This window comes from Lacerta agilis, chromosome 4, assembly GCF_009819535.1.
Source record: "Lacerta agilis isolate rLacAgi1 chromosome 4, rLacAgi1.pri, whole genome shotgun sequence".
NCBI lineage: Eukaryota > Metazoa > Chordata > Lepidosauria > Squamata > Lacertidae > Lacerta > Lacerta agilis.
The window spans coordinates 5,920,321-5,941,524 of NC_046315.1; the positions used below are offsets into that span (position 1 = coordinate 5,920,321).

The 21,204-nt window shown below is 42.9% G+C and overlaps 1 protein-coding gene across 1 annotated transcript in view; it reads left to right on the plus strand.

The window, feature by feature from the left end:
- Positions 1-1,343: 1,343 nt before the first annotated feature.
- The window catches only part of LOC117045139, a 415,311-nt gene continuing 395,450 nt past the window's right edge, over positions 1,344-21,204 (plus strand). The window contains exons 1-3 of the mRNA XM_033145929.1: positions 1,344-1,466; positions 4,159-4,184; positions 4,800-6,326. Coding sequence (XP_033001820.1) covers positions 1,397-1,466; positions 4,159-4,184; positions 4,800-6,326 — 1,623 coding nt within the window. The 5' untranslated portion in view covers positions 1,344-1,396. The remainder of the gene's footprint in view (positions 1,467-4,158; positions 4,185-4,799; positions 6,327-21,204) is intronic.

The window sequence follows — 21,204 nt, forward strand, 5'->3', positions numbered from 1 at the left end:
CTTTGGCCCCGCCCACTTGGCCCCAGGGGGTTGGCTAGATACATACCTGGCCCTCAGAGCAAAGAAAAAGGGACCCCACCCCAGGAGTCTGTCTGGAGAGCGGCAGAGAGTCCAAGTACAAGAAAAGGAGACAGAAGCAGGGGAGTGGGGGTGGGGGTGGGGAGCAACTCCCGAGGACCCCCGGGTGAGGACCCCCACTAGAGCCCAGCATCCATTTTTCACAAGATACAAACGATTCCCTTGTTAGCCGGTTCTGACTTGATGCATTGACTGAAAGGCAGCAGAAACCTGATTGATTAATATCACAGAAATCCCTTCAGTTGCCTCTACATTTTGCATTGCTAGACTGGGCTCCAAACAGGACAGAGAATATCCAATAACGGTCTGTTAATGGCCCATCTGTTTTCTGGGAAAGCATCCATGCAATGGAACCAGATCAGGCATGGGGAAGCTGCCTTGTGGGGACAGAGGCCGAGGGCTGGAGCAATGTCATGGACTGGTTGGGCACAGAGGAATGATGGGAGGAAGCAGCTGGGGAACCAGGAAGGGAAGATGGCTCAGAGCCCAAGAAGTGGAGGTAGAAGAAGGATGGGCAGTCAGAGGGGGAAGAGGGAGAATGCTGGGAAGAGGAGGTGTCTGAAGCTGAAGGGGTAACAGGGCTTAGTGAGCTGGGAGACTCTGTGGCAGAATGCAGTGCAGAATGAGAGGCAGAAGAAGAAGGAGGCGAGTGGGAGGAGGAAGGTCGAGAGGCAGAGGTGAGTCAGGATGAGGAGGAGCCACCAGTGTTTCTCTCTCCTTTTGCCAAAAGCCATCCTCCATGCTTGTTTCTCAGAGCCAGGAGACCCCCTGCATTGCATGAATCTTTGCTAGATCATCCAAGACAGATGTCCATCCAAAATAGGCTTATTTTATTTCTAGATTGATCACTGAATGCTAAAATTGGTTTCTAAGCAGTGGACAAAGGAGAACAAATAGTGGCCTGGATTCACCTAACCAGCCGCATCCGCTGCAAACTGGGGCCTGCCCCCCATTCCTCCCCCACTTCATGCCCCCATGAACCCCTTGAAATTGGCTCTAGGGCATTGGGAGGTAACTCCCCAGAACAGCTCATGAGGAGAGGAGAAAGTGGATCCTTCCATCAGGGAAAGTGGAATGCTTGCGTAGGCAGAATGACTTGGAAAACACAAGGTGGAGGATCATCTATTTGCACAAATATGAACACCCATAATTAAAATACAGAATGAAATAAGCACCCAGAATTAAAATGTGCAGCAAAGAAATCCTATTTACAGGAAGGAAAAGAGAGCATTGTGTAGCAGATCATATTGATGCTGTCTCAGAGGAGGACATTTCCTTTTTTCTTTTAGGGTCCTTTGAAGATCTCGCTGTTCGTTTCATGGACAAGGAGTGGGCGTTGCTGGATCCTGACCAGAGAGCTCTGCATAAGGACGTCATGGAGGAGAATTGTGGGATCGTGGCCTCTGTTGGTAAGGCTCCTTGTGGGATTGACATATCTGCCTGGAAATTCAAAAAATACCTCTATGTGACCAACCTCATATATTTTCACAGAGCTCAACAGCACCCCCTATAACACCTGGGAACCTAACACCCCCACCATAAACAGTAAATTACAGTTTTTTATTTGAACAATCTTCCTCAAAGTATTCCTCTGAGCTGCCTAGGCCATCTTAAATGTCAGCTTCAGAATTGTTAGGAAAGATAAGTAGCTTCAGGTTTTCTGTTTTTGTTTTTGCTCTTGTCATTCTTGGGTTGACCAAAGAGATGACTGACATTGGAGATGGAGGGGATGCCATGACTGGGCCAAACAAAATTCAGCCAAGAGAAGAGCCAGGCCTATTGAATCTCAGGTAGTAGTAGCAGTGAAGATGATGATAGTAATACAGTGGTACCTCGGTTTACAAACTTATTCTTTTCCGGACTGTTCTTAAATCGAAGTACCACTGTAGTAATAATAATAATTTTTATTTATACTCTGCCCATCTGCCTGTGTTGCCCCAGCCACTCTGGGCGGCTTCCAACACATATATAAACATCAAACATAAATAATAATAATCTGATCCCCTATAAAAAGAACATTAACTTTAAACAACTTATACTAGTGGCCAAAATTGTGGAAACATTTCATGAAAAGTGTATTTCTGAGGTTTGATGGCTCATAACACCACTTTTGTTGGGAGTAATACCATAAAATTATATATCAATGGAAAGATAATTTAATGAAGAATGTAATGCAAGAACTTTTATGAAGGAGTTTTCATTAGAACAGCAATCATAAAGAAAAACTGTGATACCTTTGGTAACCGTTGGTAACCTTTAGTTTTAATTATGGCCTTAAAAGGCCTTCCCGTGAAGTGAACCAAGTTTTACATTCTGCAGTTGTAATAATGTGAAACCAAGACTGAATTATTGCCTCTGTTAATTAGGCTTTATTGCTGGGTTGCTTCTGACTAACAAGTTTCTTTAGTCAGCTCCATAGATTTCCGATTGGGTTAAAGTTTGGGCTATTCCCAGTCAATTCCAGCAGTGGAATAGGATTATATTGAAAGCACCTTTTGCACACAGCAGCAACATGACATGGAGCTGAATCCTGTTGAAATAGAAAATAAACAAATATTTCTATAAATATATGTAAATGCTTCTGTATATGGGAAAAGATCACCTGCGGAACACTTCAGTTTGGGCTCAAGCATTTCATTCATGCATTTTGGGGCATTTATATTCCCATTAATGACGCAAATTCTGCCCACACCTTTTGCTGCCATACTACTCCAGATCATCACACTATCCGGGTGTTTCACGGTCAGTGTAACGCAAGTAGGATGTAAATCTTCTCCGATTCTTCTCCTCGCATATTTCATGCCATCACTACCAAGTAAGGAGATTTGGGTCTCATCACTCCAAATAACACTATCCCATTGTTCCGCTGTCTAATTAATCTTTTCAAGCTTGGCTTGAGAGATAACAATGGCTTTTTCCTTAGAATTCTAGCCTTTAGGCCAGTCCTTGCATTCAACTTCACATTACATTTGCCATGTCATCTTGTATACACCCGGATGATTTTCTTCTGTCATTTAGGGACAGTCTCTTCATTGTTCAATCATCACTTTCCTTTGTGCACCTTTTCCTGCCTTTGCCAGTCTGATTTTGGAGTGACTGAGTCTCCTTATACCTCTTCAAAAATATAGAAAGCTTTGCTTAAGTTTTCACCAATCTCTCTTCTAATTTTTTCATAACTGTAGCCTTGTTCACTTAATAGTTAATAGTACAATTTTACATTGCTTTCTGGGGGACCAGTCAACTCTTTGTGCCATTTCTATGATTTTATTCTACTTTACAAACTCACTAAATGAAAGAGCACAAAAACCAACCAACTTGATAGGAATCACATAACACACTGACAAAAGTCAACCTAAGCAAGTTGTGCTTCCTTTTTTTGGTTATTTGGCTATAAGGTTTCATAGAATATGGGTAAGTGAACAAACTTTGTTGGATTGCATTCTTGATTAAATTATCTTCCCATTGATATATAATTTTATATATAATATAAAATTCCCATTGATATATAATTGAATCAGACCGCACACTGGCTAGAGCTCAACTTCAAGCCTACCAAGTGGCAATGGCGACGGCGAAGAGGACCTTCTTCACCGTTTCTATTGCATCTGCAGAAAACAGCAGCAGGAGACTATTTCAGGTGGTTCGCAGTCTATCAGAACCACCTTTGTCATCAGGGCCTGGTAGGGACCCCAAGATCTCCTGCAATGCTTTTGCAAAGTTTTTTGCAGATAAAGTCACTCAGATTCAGAAGGAGGTAGACTCCACCGTGGGAGCAGGGCCGGGGTGGGAGAGTGCTAGAGCCCTGTCTAGTCATGTTTCATGGGATCAATTTCAATCTGTTACCTCCGAGTATGTGGACAGGCTGCTTGGACGAGCGAAACCGACCACCTGTCTCCTTGATCCTTGTCCATCCTGGCTAGTAAAAGCAAGCCGGGAACGGCGGGGCGATGGGCTTCACGGGGTGGTGAATGCTTCCCTCTGTGAGGGAGTCTTCCCAGACCTGCTGAAAGAGGCGGTCATTAAACCGCTTCTAAAAAAAAACATCTTTAGACCCGGCCAATATGGCCAACTATTGCCAAGTCTCAAATCTACCATTCCTGGGCAAGGTGATTGAGCAGGTGGTTGATGAACAACTCCAAGCACACCTGGAGGATGCGGACCATTTGGATCCCTTCCAGTCGGGATTCAGGCCTCATCATGGGACTGAAACTGCCTGGTCGTGCTGGTCGATGATCTCCAGTGGGCTAGGGACAAAGGTGAGAGCTGTTTGCTAGTTCTGCTGTGTGTCTTAGCGGCTTTTGACACCATTGACCATAACATCCTATTATTATAATATTACTCCAAACGAAGTGGTGTTATGAGCCATTAAACCTCTGAAATACACCTTTTTCCAAAAGGCTTCCACAATTTTGGCCACTACTGTATATCAAAAAAAGCAACATTCAACAACTCATCAGAATCCAATAATAAATATGTTTGTTAATTACAGACAACGTAGGTAATAACCACACCCCCAACTCCCTTCAGTTCTTCTCCATTTGTTCCTGAGGCTCCAATCCCTTTTTGTTTCCATTGCAGATTATGATGAATCAGAAATCGAGAACAAAGGTGACCCCGATAAAATTCCCAGAGAGCAGAAACCACGTAAAAAATTGAAGTGTGGAGAAAGCTGCAGTCAGAGCTCCCATTCCACTTCCCATCAACAAAATCTCATTGGAAAGAAACTCTACCAGTGCATGGAATGTGGAAAGAGCTTCAGTCAGAGCTCCTCTCTCAGTTCCCATCAAAGAATTCATACAGGGGAGAAACCCTATCAGTGTGTAGAATGTGGAAAGAGCTTCAGTCAGAGCTCCTCTCTCAGTTCCCATCAAAGAATTCATACAGGGGAGAAACCCTATCAGTGTGTAGAATGTGGAAAGAGCTTCAGTCAGAGCTCCACTCTCACTTCCCATCAAAGAATTCATACAGGGGAGAAACCATATCAGTGCTTTGAATGTGGAAAGAGCTTCGATCGGAGCTCCAAACTCACTTCCCATCAAAGAATTCATACAGGGAAGAAACCATATCAGTGTGTGGAATGTGGAAAGAGTTTTAGTTGCAGCCAAACTCTCACTTCCCATCAAAGAATTCATACAGGGGAGAAACCCTATCGGTGCTTTGAATGTGGAAAGAGCTTCAGTTGGAGCACCAAACTCACTTCCCATCATAGAATTCATACAGGAGAGAAACTGTATCAGTGCTTTGAATGTGGAAAGAGCTTCAGTCACAGCCAAAGTCTCACTTCCCATCAAAGAATTCATACAGGGGAGAAACCATATCAGTGTGTGGAATGTGGAAAGAGCTTCAGTCAGAGTTCCCATCTCACGTCCCATCAAAGAATTCATACAGGTGAGAAACCCTATCAGTGCTTTGAATGTGGAAAGAGCTTCAGTCACAGCCACAATCTCACTTCCCATCAAAGAATTCATACAGGGCAGAAACCATATCAGTGCTTTGAATGTGGAAAGAGCTTCAGTCAGAGCTCCACTCTCACTTCCCATCAAAGAATTCATACAGGGCAGAAACCATATCAGTGCTTTGAATGTGGAAAGAGCTTCAGTCACAGCCACAATCTCACTTCCCATCAAATAATTCATACAGGGGAGAAACCATATCAGTGTGTGGAATGTGGAAAGAGCTTCAGTCGGAGTGCTCATCTCACTTCCCATCAAAGAATTCATACAGGGGAGAAACCCTATCAGTGTGTGGAATGTGGAAAGAGCTTTAGTCGGAGCGCTCATCTCACTTCCCATCAAAGAATTAATACAGGGGAGAAACCCTGCCAGTGTGAGGAATGTGGAAAAAGCTTCAGTCAGAGGTGCTCTCTCACTTCCCATAAAAGAATCCATACAGGGGAGAAACCATATCAGTGTGTGGAATGTGGAAAGAGCTTCAGTCAGAGTTCCCATCTCACGTCCCATCAAAGAATTCATACAGGTGAGAAACCCTTTCAGTGCTTTGAATGTGGAAAGAGCTTCAGTCACAGCCACAATCTCACTTCCCATCAAAGAATTCATACAGTGGAGAAACCATATCAGTGCTTTGAATGTGGAAAGATCTTCAGTTGTAGCACTGAGCTCACTTCCCATCAAATAATTCATACAGGGGAGAAACCCTATCAGTGTGTGGAATGTGGAAAGAGCTTCAGTCAGAGCGCTCATCTCACTTCCCATCAAAGAATTCATACAGGGGAGAAACCCTATCAGTGTGTGGAATGTGGAAAGAGCTTCAGTCAAAGCTCGAACCTCACTTCCCATAAAAGAATCCATACGAAGGTCAGAAAAATCATAATACAGCTTTAGGTGCCAGAACTTTTTAACCAGGCCTTTGTCTGATTGCCATCTAATGCCCTTTTAAAATGTGGTGTTTTGTGTTTTTATGTTGTAACCATCCTGAGACCTGTGGGTGTAGGGAATAGACACCAACTCTTAAAGGCCATGGGGTTTTGCCCCCCCAATAAAATATTTGAGGAAACCATGCCCAAATTTCTTTTCTAGTGTTATTTTTTCAAACACAACCTTTTATTCTTCCGTAACTTGCCATACAATTTCTTTTTCAATTTGCCCTGTTGAAAAATAAAAAATAAATGCACAAAGGTTATGAGGAAAACAAAATATAGTGGTACCTCGGGTTACATACGCTTCAGGTTACATAGACTCGCTAACCAGGTTAAGAACTTTGCTTCAGGATAAGAACAGAAATTGTGCGTTTAATGAAAAACTATCGTCCAATCTCTCTTTTAAATATGGACTATAAAATTTTTGCGAACGTCATGGCTACAAGATTAAAAAGAGTGCTGAAAGACTATATCCACAAAGATCAAGCAGGTTTTTTACCAGGAAGACAAATAAATAATAATACAAGAATTATTGTGGATATTCTAGAAAAACTGGAAAAAAACATAAATATAGATGCAGCACTAATGTTTATAGATGCGGAGAAAGCCTTTGACAATATCTCTTGGACATTTATGAAGAAGAATTTGGAAAAGATGGCAGTTGGACAAAGATTTTTAAATGGCATTAATGCCATCTACACAGAACAAAAAGCAAAAATTATAGTAAACAGTGTGATATCGGAGGAAATTGAAGTTGAGAAAGGAACAAGACAAGGGTGCCCTATCTCCCCTTTACTATTTATCACGGTCCTGGAGGTCCTCCTAAACATGATACGAACGGAGAAACAGATAAAAGGAATAAGGGTGGGGGAGAAGGAATACAAACTACGCGCCTTTGCGGATGATTTGATGCTATCCCTACAAGAACCTGAAAGCAGTGTCCCCAAAGCTTTGGAAACAATTGAATTGTTTGGACGTGTAGCTGGCTTCAAACTTAACAAACAGAAAACCAAAGTATTGACAAAAAACATGAACTCAGTACAGATACAAAAATTACAAGACTATACTGGCCTCAATTTTGTTAAAAATGTAAAATATCTAGGTATTAACCTTACAGCAAAAAATCTGAACCTGTACAAGGACAATTATGAAAAACTGTGGACAGAGATAAAGAAAGATTTAGAGATTTGGTCAAGACTGAAACTCTCATTGGTGGGCAGAATAGCTGCCATTAAAATGAATGTGCTACCAAGGATGCTGTTTTTATTTCAAGCCATTCCAATTGTGGATAAATTGGACTGTTTCAAAATATGGCAAAGGGACCTATCGAAATTCATATGGCAAGGAAAAAAGCCCAGAATTAAATTTAAGATTTTAAAAGACTCTAAAGAGAGAGGAGGCTTTGCCCTGCCAGATTTAAAGATTTACTTTGAAGCAGCGGCCTTTTGCTGGCTAAAACACTGGTTTAAATTGGAAAATGTTGACGTGTTGGACTTGGAAGGCTTTGACAACATGTTCGGATGGCATGCTTATCTTTGGTACGATAAGGTAAAAGTTCACAAGACTTTTAAGAACCATATAATCAGAAAAGCCCTGTATCAGGTTTGGATGAGATACAAAGATTTGTTAGAGAGAAAGACTCCTAGATGGCTTTCACCTGTGGAGGCCAAGGCATACAAGAGACCTAATATGTCTGCAAGATGGTTAAGATATGCAGATATATTGCAGCCAGAAGGTGAGTTGATTAAGTTGAAAAGTTATGATCAAGTAAAAAGTGAAGTCACTGACTGGCTGCAATATCATCAGATTTATGAGATATTTAAAGCAGACAAGAAAATTGGTTTTCAAATGGAAAAATCAAAACTGGAAACAGAATTGATTGAATCAAACTCTAAAAACCTTTCCAAGATGTATAACTTGCTGCTGGAGTGGCATACGAAAGATGAATTGGTTAAATCGACAATGATAGACTGGGCAAAAGATGTGGGTCACAACATTATGATGGATGACTGGGAGAGATTGTGGAAGAAAGGTATCAAATTTACAGCTTGTAATAGTTTAAGAGAGAATGTGATGAAAATGCTTTATAGATGGTATCTGACACCAGTTAAGATAGCAAGGATGAATCCTACAATGTCTAATGTGTGTTGGAAATGTAAATCTGCGGAAGGTACCTTTTATCATATGTGGTGGTCATGTCCAGGGGTAAATGCTTTCTGGGACAAGATATATAATGAACTTAAGAAGGTAATGAAAATTACCTTTGTTAAGAAACCAGAGGCATTCCTTTTGAGCATGACTAATGAAGAGATACCCAGTCAGGATAGAGTATTTTTTATGTATGCCACTACAGCTGCTAGAATCTTATTGGCTAGAAATTGGAAAGGCGAAGAGATTCCGACAGTGGAAGAATGGCAGATGAAGCTAATGGACTTTATGGAACTCGCCGAACTGACCGCGAGAATCCGAGACCAGAGGGAGGAGAAGGTGTCGCAGGATTGGAAGAAATTTAAGGATTATTTAGTCAAATGTGTTAAATTGAATATTTGAGCAGAATTAGCTTACAGAATCGGCTTTAGCTTGTTTATGTTAGATAGAATAGTGCAGAAGAAGTTTAGATTTGAATGTTATAAATGCTTAAGAGTATCTAAAGATATTGAGTTTAAGTGAGAACCTATATTTGTTCAATTAATTTAAAGTTTATTGAGAGATAAGGTAAAGATTTATGGGAAAAGATACAAAGCCACCCAAATTATATATTAGTTTTGAATGCAGTGGGGGGAACGGGGGAAGTCCCAATGTATGTAAAGAAGATAGAATAAAGAAGATGATTAAGATAGATAGGTGTATGTTTAGGTATGTATTTGTGTTTTTTATCTTATGTTTATTGTTATTGTTATTGTTATAGTTGTTGTTTATTGTTTCTTGGCTATTATGTATTTTTGTATTCTTTGTTGGTTGATATATGGAAAATAATAAAATCTTTAAAAAAAAAAAAAGAACAGAAATTGTGCAGCGGCAGCGGGAGGCCCCTTTAGCTAAAGTGGTGCTGCAGGTTAGGAACAGTTTCAGGTTAAGAACAGACCTCCAGAACGAATTAAGTACTTAACCCGAGGTACCACTGTACAAGAAAATACAAACGTGGAGAGGTCCCATCTTTGGGGGCCAAATGCAAAAGTTTCTTTAAAGCAGGGTTTCCCAAACTTGGGTCCCCGGCAGTGTTAGTGCTTTGAAAAAATAAAGGTCCTGACCTCCTTTGCCTGGTCCTCAGATCATAGTCAGCACAAAGAGTCCTTGAAAAAGAGTACTTTGCAGAATGCTGCTTTTATTACAAAAACAAAAACTTCTCCAACCACCACCAACAGCTTTACACATCAAACGCTACCAGCTTTCTACTGTTTTAACCTGGAATAGATATATAATCTCACCTTTGCTTTATTTTGTATGCTTATATCTGATCACACCTTTGCTTTATTCTGTATGCTTATATCTGATCAATGCTTGCAATGTATTTGAGTAACCATTTATGGATTAAGACTGTGCCTTGTAAGGAATGCTTCTTACAAAGAGTTTGTGGGTTATAGCTGAACTAAGCAGAAATATCTAGCTAGGCAAATTGACCGCAGAAGATATAAATTATGTCATGAGTCCTATGTCCCCAAGTGAGTCATGTTGTTGGGAGAAACAGGATGTCTGCAGAATGTTCTGGGTGTTTGAGATATATAGAGAGTTTTGACCAAGTGACATAATGAGATTTATATGCTTGCCTCAGCTAAACAATGACCCAATGAAAGGAATTGGGGGAGAGTTCACAGGGGTAGAAGGTCGTTACAAGAAAGCAGAAGTGAATCTCCTTGCATCAGCTAACTAGGGTGAAGTTCAGAGAGTCTTCTGGGGACAAGAGGTTGGATTTCTGGGTTGCTGTTATACGCTGTCATACGCTCATTGGCTTGATGCTCAATCCAGGATATGAATATGTAATGTTTGAAGGATCTATAAAACCCTTTGGATATCTGTGATTAATGTCCAGTCTTTTGGAGATGACTCCCTGGACCTATTGCTCAGCAATAAAAGCTTACTCTCGATCTCCCCATATCCCGTGTTTGGCATTTATTTTAAGAACTAAGGTTCCCGGTGTGTTATAACATTACCATCCTACCCAAACACCCAAACGGATCACACACACACACACACACACACACACAAGCATATTTGGGTAAAAGGTTCACAGTCATGCAGGCTTTGCCAATTCATTGTAGGCCGCAGACTCATGCTGACTCAGTTCCTTTTGTATTAAAGAAACAGTGGCTAATTTTTAAGCCATGACAGGCAGCTCCCAGTTCCCATTAACCCACCCCAGATTCAGCTGCCTTGGCATGGATTTTGAAGTCAGCCAGCACCCACAGCCGGGGAGTCCTCAACTCCGCCTGCGAGACCAGCTCTGTCCGCTCAGGCAGGGAGACCATGGAGGGCAAAGGAAACAGGAAGCACCCCTGCTAGGAGACCCCCCTCAACAAAACCCCAACCCCAGAGTCTGTTCAGCCCCCTCCGCTTCTTGTAGCTGGAGTCAGTCTGGGCACTGCCCTCCCAGGACAGGTGGGAAAGGCCTGCCAGGCAGGGAGCAGATCCTGCAGGACTCCCAGCATGAAAACCTGGGAGGTGAGTCTTGGGCAAAGAAGGGACAAGGGAGTTCCCTGTCTCCAAGGCGTGGGACTTACCTTCTCTTTGATCGGGCCACAGGTAGGCCAACTCCGGCCGAGCTATGACATTCTGTAGAGGACAGAAAAATCTGGGTCAGATGACACATTATATGTCCTGCTGTCCTTGGCCAACAACAAATGGTTGCTGTTTCTCGTGTTGAATATATGCTATATGGTAATTTATCAACCTAATAGGTATCTCAAGCCATTTGCACATAACAAAATATGTATTTTATCAAAGTAATTGTTGAACTGAAATACAATTAAGAAGTATGTTTTTTGGGGGGGCAAGAGAGTGGGGCCCTAAGCTATAGCTTGTTTAACTTATATGTAAATCTGTCACTGCCTGTGGTTTCCAGCAATTGCGATTCAGAAGCATGCACCTTGTACGCCTCCTTCCTGCAACTCCTGCAGCCCAGCTGGTGCCAAACGTCTTGCTCTGCTTTCCCTTGGACCACATCAGCCAGGCCGAGAGGGGGGTCTTGTCGTCTGGGTAGCCCAGGACTTCCAGACACGTGGACCAGGCTGCCTTATCCACCCAGCTCCGTAATCTCTGCACCAGTGGGTTCCCAATTAGCTAAGTACCGCAGAGCCCCTGATTTTCAAAATCCGAGCCATGGACCCCCTCCTTTCGGAAATGTTGATATCTCTGTGGTAGTTTTTGTTATGTGAATGGTGCCAAGGAGCCCCTGGGTGGGTTGTGCAGACCTCCTGGGATCCACGGACCACCAATTGGGATCTACTGCTCTACACTGCTTGAGAATCTAAGGAGCACCTGCAGCATCCATGGCCCAGGTACTTCAGCATCCCAGTCTCACAGAGCCTGTGCGAAAACAGCAAGCAGAATTTGAACACAAGCCTTTTCACCTTGCTGGTGTTTTCCAGCATAGCTCTGTTGGTAGGGCATGGGACTCTTTAAATAACAACAACAACAACAATAATAATAAAGTATAAGTTTTCAAATCTACAAAAACAGGAGAAATACAATACAGTTAATTAACCAGCACAGCAAATTATTTCTTGTTACTCGACTTCCCTTCCACCCTTCCATGGTTTCCTTAAATTATCTCTTACTGCTGCATATTATAATAATTGCAACCGTTCTTCCAATCATTTTATTCTCTTAACAATTTTTTACTGCTGAGCTCACTCCCAACTGACTCGTGTTTTAACATGTTTGCAGTAAAAAAAAATTAAAATAATCTACAAATAGTTTCCAATCCTCTTCAAGGATGGCTTCTTCTTGTTTTCTGAAGAGCATGAGACTCCAGGGTTGTGGGTTCGAGCCCCACGTTGGATGAAAGATTCCTGCCCTGCAGGGGGTTGGAATAGATGATCCTCGGGGTCCCCCTTCCAACACTGCAGTTCTGTGATTCTCTGTTGTTGTTTTTAAATAATATTTATTAAAAGTTTTTCCAATTAAATCCAAATTACAATACATGATTAACTTTTTCCAAACTCCCCTTTCTCTCACCAAGAGGAGCATACAAAACAAACCCCCCTCTCACTGGGGTGGTCAACAATTCTTTCCCAATTTAACCACTTACTTTGCACATATCATCTTTACCTTTTTCGACTTCCCCGATTCCCCTCCTGTTGATTTCCAGATTAACCCTAATTCACAGTTATTTCCAATTAAACCCCATATTACTTTTCCTCCTTCTCACATTTTTCTTAATTAATTCTTTTACTAGTTAATTTTTCATCTTACACAACTCATTTATCATTTTAACCTATCCTCTGCATACACTATATTCCTGGTCCTCCATTGCCTAATTCCAAATTTCATTACAACAACCCATTTTGAAATTAATTTCATTTTAACTCTTTCCCCCCTTTCCTCCTATACTCCTTACAATTATATTTCTTATTCATTAACCATTATCCATTACCAAACCATATGTCTATACCATAACATAAAGAGAATTTCCATAAAGACATTCATTTTTCAACCCACGCCCACCCATTCAAATTCCAAAACCCCATAATCCTGGGAAAGTGGCTTCTGCTCCTTTCTTATCTCATGTGTCCTTGAAACTTTCTCAACATTGTCCAGGCTCTGTACTGCCTTCGGTTGAGCTCTCTTCTTTACTGCAGCCTTCCCATTCTTGCTTCTTCTTGTTTTAACGCTTCCAACTTTTCTGTTTCGCTTTCGTGGGTTGAAACCATGAATTTTTTATCCTGGATCTTCTCTTCTTCCGTAGTTTTATTCTCATAGCTTTAACAAAAAGTCAGAAATTCATTTTCCTGCAAAGCCAAGTCCAGAGGTACCACTGTCCCCGTTAACTGATTTAACTGGTTTACTCCCACTGTTAGATTGTACAAAAGTTCCAAGACCTTTGTTTGAAAGTCCTTCAACCGTTTCCTTTTAGGCATCCTTAAAGTTTTAAAAGCTTATGCAGTTCGAATATGTTTCTTCGCTGCACAAGCAGCCATCCAAAGTTTCCTCAAAGAGGGTAATAGTATCTTAAAGGCTTCAAGAATTTCCTTGACACAAAGTTATTCAAAAGCTTCGGACTTGAAAATTACACTGTGTCCTTTTGTTTCAACTCTCCGGGAACCGACCTCCATTTTTGAAGTTCCCAAGACAACCGAATTTTAAAGTCACTTTTTTCCTTTTTTAAAAAATCAGTACTTACAAATCCAAATTAGCCGAATCGTGGAAGAATTGGACGCTCTCTCTGTCAGCAGCCGCTACTTCTCACTGCGAGGCTAGTGTTGTATCCACAGCCCACACGCCTCAACCTCGCCCGTCACAGCAGCCCTTACTAGGGCTTACCGGAGAGCAAGGGAGGCACCCCGGGGGACCAGCCAGATCCCATGGCTCCAGGACGCTCTACCTGCAGTTTCTTGGGGGGTCGAGGCGCAGTCTCGACTCCCCCCTCCCCCACAGCGACATAGAAACCTCGGAGCCGAGGCTTCTATCAACTGAGCAGAATGGCGTCCAACCAGAAGCAGAATTTGAACACGAGCCTTTTCACCTTGCTGGTGTTTTCCAGCATAGCTCTGTTGGTAGGGCATGGGACTCTTTAAACAACAACAACAACAACAACAACAACAACCATAATAAAGTATAAGTTTTCAAATCTACAAAAACAGGAGAAATACAATACAATACAGTTAATTAACCGACACACCAAATTATTTCTTGTTACTCGACTTCCCTTCCACCCTTCCATGGTTTCCTTAAATTATCTCTTACTGCTGCATATTATAATAATTGCAACCGTTCTTCCGATCATTTTATTCTCTTAACAATTTTTACTGCTGAGCTTACTCCCAACCCACTCATGTTTTAACATGCTTGCAGTAATTTTTTTTAAAACTATATTCTACAAATAGTTTCCAGTCCTCTACAAGGATGGCCTCTTCTTGATCCCTGAAGAGCATGAGACTTCAGGGTCGCAGGTTCAAGCCTCACATTGGATGAAAGATTCCTGCCCTGCAGGGGGTTGGACTAGATGATCCTCGGGGTCCCGCTTCCAATGCTACAATTCTGTGATTCTCTGAATTGGGATTCAGAAGCATTGCTGCTGCCTCCAGCTGTGGAGGCAGAGCATATAGGCATCATGGCTAGGAGCCAGCCATAACCCTCTCCTTCACGATTCCTGGTGGGAGCCTTGAAGTTGTCAAGGATCGAACCCGGGACCTTCTGCCTGCCAAGCCCTGCTTATGGAAGCTTTTAATATTTGATGAATTATTGTATTTTAATATTTTGCATCTTAAAGAGCAGAGACATCACCTTGTTGACAAAGGTCCGTATAGTTAAAGCTCTGGTTTTCCCAGTAGTGATGTATGGAAGTGAGAGCTGGACCATAAAGAGGGCCAATCGCCAAAGAATTGATGCTTTTGAATTATGGTGCTGGAGGAGAAGAAGCTGTGGTCCGAACGCTTTCATGATAGTTCATTGATCGGGTGCTAATATTTCTGCCGGCTCCCGTCCACCCGTCCCGGCTGCCTGGACATTTATCCTCTGGGGGCCCCTCTGCAAAAAGGTGGACTTTGGCACACTCGTACACCATCGTGACTCAGGCCTGGATTTAGGAATTAGCATTGGCATTGTATACAGCCTGACTGCATGCATGTTTACTCCAAACTCAATTCTGCTGAATTCATTGGTGCGCACGCCCAAGCGGGCAAGCAGAGGTCAGCCATGAAACTTACCAGATGACCCCGGGGCCAGTGACTGTCGCTCAGTGTCACCTACCTTGCAGGATTGTTGTGAGGATATGGAGAGAGGGAGGCCCAGGCCACCTTGAGCTCCTTGGACGGGTGGGATATGAAACGTGATAAAAACATGAGGAGAGCCCCAGAATGGCAGTGTCTGGGTTTCAACACTGCTGTCTGGGCATGCCCTTATTATATCACAAAGCAGAAAACTAGCAAATCAGCAGAACTGTACTCTATTCACGCTTTCCTCTCCCCTTTTCTGGCCTTGGGCACATCCTATGACCGTCCTTGCTGCAAAGTTTGCTTGCCTCGTCATTGCCAGGCTTATTTGATTCATTAAGAGGGTTCATCATCATCATCAATTTTTTTATTTATACCCCTCCCATCTTTTTGGGTTTCCTCAGCCACTCTGGGCGGCTCCCAACAGAATATTAAAAACGCATTAAAACATCAAACATTAAAAACTTCCCTAAACAGGGCTGCCTTCAGATGTCTTCTAAAAAGTCAGGTAGCTGTTTATTTCCTTGACCTCTGAAGGGAGGGCGCTCCATAGGGTGGGCGCCACCACCAAGAAGGCCCTCTGCCTGGTTTCCTGCAACTTCACTTCTTGCATTGAGAGAACCGCCAGAAGGCCCTCGGAGCTGGACCTCAGTGTCCAGGCTGAACAGTAGACCCCCGGGTTACGTTATCTTCAGGTAAAGAATGTGGCAAACCCGGAAGAGTATTATTTTGGGTTTTGCTGCGTGTACATGCACAGAAGTGGCGCCTCTGCTTATGGAATTTTCAGGGTGCGTAAGGACCACCAGAATGAATTGCATCCGTATCCAGAGGGTCCACTGAATCTGAAAAATATTACCAGTATTATGAAGCAATCCAACATTTTAGGAAATATTTGTTTATATTCTATAAGGCAATATAGTAATTCGGATGATGAGCAGAGATTTAGGGGGCGGTGGAATCTTTCACACCTCTGAAAACCCTACTCTGATGTTATGTAAGAGCTCCCCACATGGGGGCACAATAGGCATTCATGTTTGGATCCCAAGGATAACTGCCTGCAAAGCTCAGGGATTTTTTTTGCTGAGAAATTCAGGGCATCGCCATGCTATCCAAGCCTCCATCGTGGGCACACAGGATTCTGCCTGTGTTTACCTCTCAGAAACGTAGAGCAAATGAAAGCAGCTGGGAGGGTAGAATCTCCAGCAAGGTGGAACATAAAAGAGCATAAGATGAAATTACTGGGTGAAACCAATGACCTATCAAGTTCTGCTCCTCCTGCTCCGGAGGGTAGGAATCGAACCCATGGCTTCAAGTTACAAGAAAGGAGATTCCAATTAAAAGTTAGGAAGAACTTTCTGGTGGCAAGAGCTATTTGACAGTGGAATGGTCTCCCTTGGGGGTGGGGGTGGACTCTCCTTCCTTGGAGGTTTCTAAGCAGAGATTGGGCGGCCATCTGCCAGGGATGCTTTAGCTGAGATTCCTGCATTGCTGGGGGTTGGACTAGATGACCCTCGGACCCCCTCCTATCTCTCCACTCCTGAATTCGAGGAGGAGGTTCCTTGCCTCCTGCAAAGCCCTTTCCCCTGCAAGCTGTTCCTCTGGTTTCCGGCCAACAGAGGGAGATCGTAGAATCCTAGAGTTGGAAGAGACCACAAGGGCCACCCAGTCCAACCCCCTGCCAAGCAGGAAACACCATCAAAGCATTCTTGACAGATGGCTGTCAAGCCTCCGCTTCAAGACCTCCAAAGAAGGAGACTCCACCACACTCCTTGGCAGCAAATTCCACTGTCAAACAGCTCTTACTGTCAGGAAGTTCTTCCTAATGTTTAGGTGGAATCTTCTTTCTTGTAGTTTGAATCCATTGCCCCGTGTCCGCTTCTCTGGAGCAGCAGGTGCTCAGAGTCCAAACAACAACCTCACCCCAAAAGCATATCTGGGCATTGGCTTAGCCAGAGGGGCAGCTGCCCCCCTAAATCCATAAAAAAGAATAAAAATCTGATGTTCTGCCGAGGCTGAGCTGGGTGGACTCGGCTCTGCAAGGGTTAAAGGGAACTGATCTGCCTTCCTAGAGAGGACAGGAAGCAAGAGGGGGCCAGGTCCTCCGGAGCCAAGGCCCCTCCCTCCCCAGTCCTCTCCTGCAAGGGCTGCATGGCTGTCCCCTCCTGGGATCTGGTGAGTCTCCTCTCTCTCCCCCCAGAGGGTGCAGTGGGGAGGCGGTGGGGGTCCCAGGGCTGCAGCAGGGGAGGATGCCAGCCTGGGGGGCCTGATCTGCTCATGCAGGGGGAGGAGAGGGTTCTGCCAGGGAGGGGCGAGGTCTGCAACGCTCTCCTTCCTGGAGATCAGAGGATCCCAAACTCATTTGGCCTTTCAGAAAAAAAGGACTCCCACGAAATCTCCCTTCTTTAAGCAAAGGAGTCCCTAGGACTTTAACTCTGTGTGACATCGCTCAGCGTCATTGCACAACAGAGGAAACATGTGCAAATGGTTTTCCAAAGCTGGACGAGGAGGTGGACTAGCCCCCCTCCCATCAAAAAACCCACGTGGAGGAAGGAAGTTAAAGTGGGAGAGAAAGGGCGGGGATAAAGAGAGGGATCCCAGCCCATAGTCTGGCTGCTGTATTATAGACCAGTTTCCCAATCATCTCCAAGGGCAGCTCCACACAAAGGCCAGTGCAGCAATCCCCTCGCACCCAGAGCAGGGCATCCCAGGACCACATCCTCTCTCTCCCAAAGGGATTCTTGCTGGCAAAGCAGCTGGAAATGGGCGCTGCTACTCACCTGGCCCCAGGGAGCTTGGCATCAAAGGCTGTGTCTGTGTGTTAAGCTATTTAATAGAATAATAATAATAATAATAATAATAATAATAATAATAATAATTTTACAGCCTATATTTCAAGGGAGATGTCTTTGACACCACCCACTTGGCCCTCAGGGAGTTGACCAGATGCATACCTTGCCCTCAGAGCAAAGAAAAAGGGACCCCACCCCAGGAGTCTGTCTTGAGAGCGGCAGAGAGTCCAAGTGCAAGAAAAGGAGACAGAAGCAGGGGAGTGGGGGTGGGGGTGTGGAGGAACTCCTGAGGACCCCCAGGTGAGGACCCCCACTAGAGCCAAGCGTCCATTTTTCACAAGATACAAACGATTCCCTTATCATTCGGTTCTGACTTCATGCATTGACTGGAAGGCAGCAGAAACCAGGCTGATTAATCTCACAGAAATTCCTTCAGTTTCCTCCACAGTCCAGTGTGCTTTGAAGATCTTGCTGTTCGTTTCACAGACGAGGAATGGGCGTTGCTGGATCCTGACCAGAGAGCTCTGCATAAGGAAGTCATGGAGGAGAATTGTGGGATCGTGGCCTCTCTTGGTAAGGCTCCCTGTGGGATCATCATATCTGCCTGGAAATTGAAAAAATACCTCTATGTGACCAACCTCATATATTGTCACAGAGCTCTACAGTGCCCCCTACAACACCTGGGAACCTAACACCCCCACAATAAATAGTAAATTACAGTTTTTTCTTTGAACAATCTTCCTCAAATTATTCCTTTTCTATCACGATTGGGCTGCTCTGAACTCCCCAGGCCATCTTAAATGTCAGCTTCGGAATTGTTAGGAAAGATAAGTAGCTTCAGGTTTTCTGTTTTTGTTTTTGCTCCTGTCAGTCTTGGGTTGACCAAAGAGATGACTGACATTGCAGATGGAGGGGATGCCATGACTGGGCCAAACAAAATCCATCCCAGAGAAGAGCCAGGCTTATTGAATCAGGTAGTAGTAGCAGTGGTGATGATGATAGTAATACAGTGGTACCTCAGTTTACAAACTTAATCTTTTCCAGACTGTTCTTAAATTGAGGTACCACTGTAGTAATAATAATCATTTTTATTTACCGTATTTTTTGCTCCATAATATGCACTTTTTTCCTCCTAAAAAGTAAGGGGAAATATCTGTGCGTCTTATGGTGCGAATTGTGGTCCCTGGAGCTGAATTGCCCAGGGGCCAAACGAGGATCATGCTTTTTATTTTACAAAGAGAAAAGGGGGTGTTGAAAGGACCCCGCTCTGCAGCTGATCAGCAAGAGATTGGGAGAGAGATAAGAGTCCCGGCTCCCTTTCAACCCCCCCCTCCATTGTTGAATGTGCTGCAGAGGGAGGTTGTTTGTTTCCCCAGCGACATGTGACTGGTTGATTAGATTATCTGTCTGGTAACTGTAGAAAAGGCTCCCTTTCCTTTAGAAGCTGCAGAAATATGAGTTGAACCCCATAAAAACGGGGCGTTTCCTCTTTGCTATTTACCCTTTGCAAAAAAAGCTGCAAAACTTTTAGCTGATCCTCAAAAAACCAGGGCTTTTCCCTTTGCAAAAAAGCTGCAAAACTTTTAGCTGATCCTCAAAAAAACAGGGCCTTTAGAGGAGGAAAACCAGAAAAATATTTTTTTTCTTGTTTCCTCCTCTAAAAAGGAGGTGCGCCCTATTGTCCGGTGCACACTATGGAGTGAAAAATACGGTATACCCTGCCCATCTGGCTTGGTTGCCCCAGCCACTCTGGTCGGCTTCCAACACATATATAAACATGAAACATAAATAATAATAATCTGATCCCATATAAAAAGAACATTAACTTTAAAATGAACAACTTATACTAGTCACCAAAATTGCGGAAACCTTTTGTGAAAAGTGTATTTCTGAGGTTTGATGGCTCATAAAGACCACTTTTGTTGGGGGTAATATAAAATTATATATCAATGGAAAGATAATTTAATGAAGAATGTCATGCAATAACTTTTATGAAGGAGTATTTATTAGAACAGCAATCATAAAGAAAAAACATGCAACCTTTGGTAACCATTGGCAAGTTTTAGTTTTAATTATGGCCTTACCAGGCCTTCCCATGAAGTGAACCAAGTTTTTAGTTCTGCAGTTGTAATGTGAAACCAAGGCTAAATTATTGCCTCTGTTAATTGGGCTTTATTGCTGGGTTGCTTATTGTGGCGGTCACCTGTGGATTACAATATGAAATATGAATCATATCTTTACTGGGCCTGAATCATAAGGATAAGTTTCAGATAAAATCCCAGTTAACATGGGTTTAATCTTTTCAACCTTTGCTTGAGATATAACAATTGCTTTTTCCTTAGAATTCTAACATTTAGACCAGTCCTTGCACTCAACTTCACATTATATTGTGCCATGTCATCTTGTATACACCCATTTGATTTTCTTCTGTCATGTAGGGACACAGTCTCTTCAATCTTCGATCATCACTTGCCTTTGGCACCTTTTCCTGCCTTTACCAGGCTGAGTCTCCTTATACCTCTTCAAAAATATAGAAATGCCAGCTTTGGTTAAGTTTTCCCCAATCTCTCTTCTAATTTCTTCATAACTATATCCTTGTTCACTTAATAGTTCTTTTTTACATTGCTTTCTGGGTGGTCAATCAACTCTTTATGTCATTTCTATAATTTTATTATGCTTTACAAACTCACTAAATGAAAGAACACAAAAAACTGCCAACTTGATAGCAATCACATCACACACTGACAAAAGTCAACCTAAGCAAGTTGTGCTTCCTTTTTCTGGTTATTTGGCTATAAGGTTTGATAGAATACGGGTTGGATTTCATTATTGATTAAATTATTTTACCGGTGATATAGAATTTTAAAACATTACTCCAAAAGAAGTGGTGTTATGAGCCATCAAACCTCTGAAATACACTTTTCCCCAAAAGGCTTCCACAATTTTGACCACTACTGTATATCAAACAAAGCAAAATACAACAACTCATCAGAATCAAATAATAAATATGTTGGTTAATGACAAAAAACACAGGTAATGAACACACACCCAACTCCCTTCAGTTCTTCTCCATTTGTTCCTGAGGCTCTAA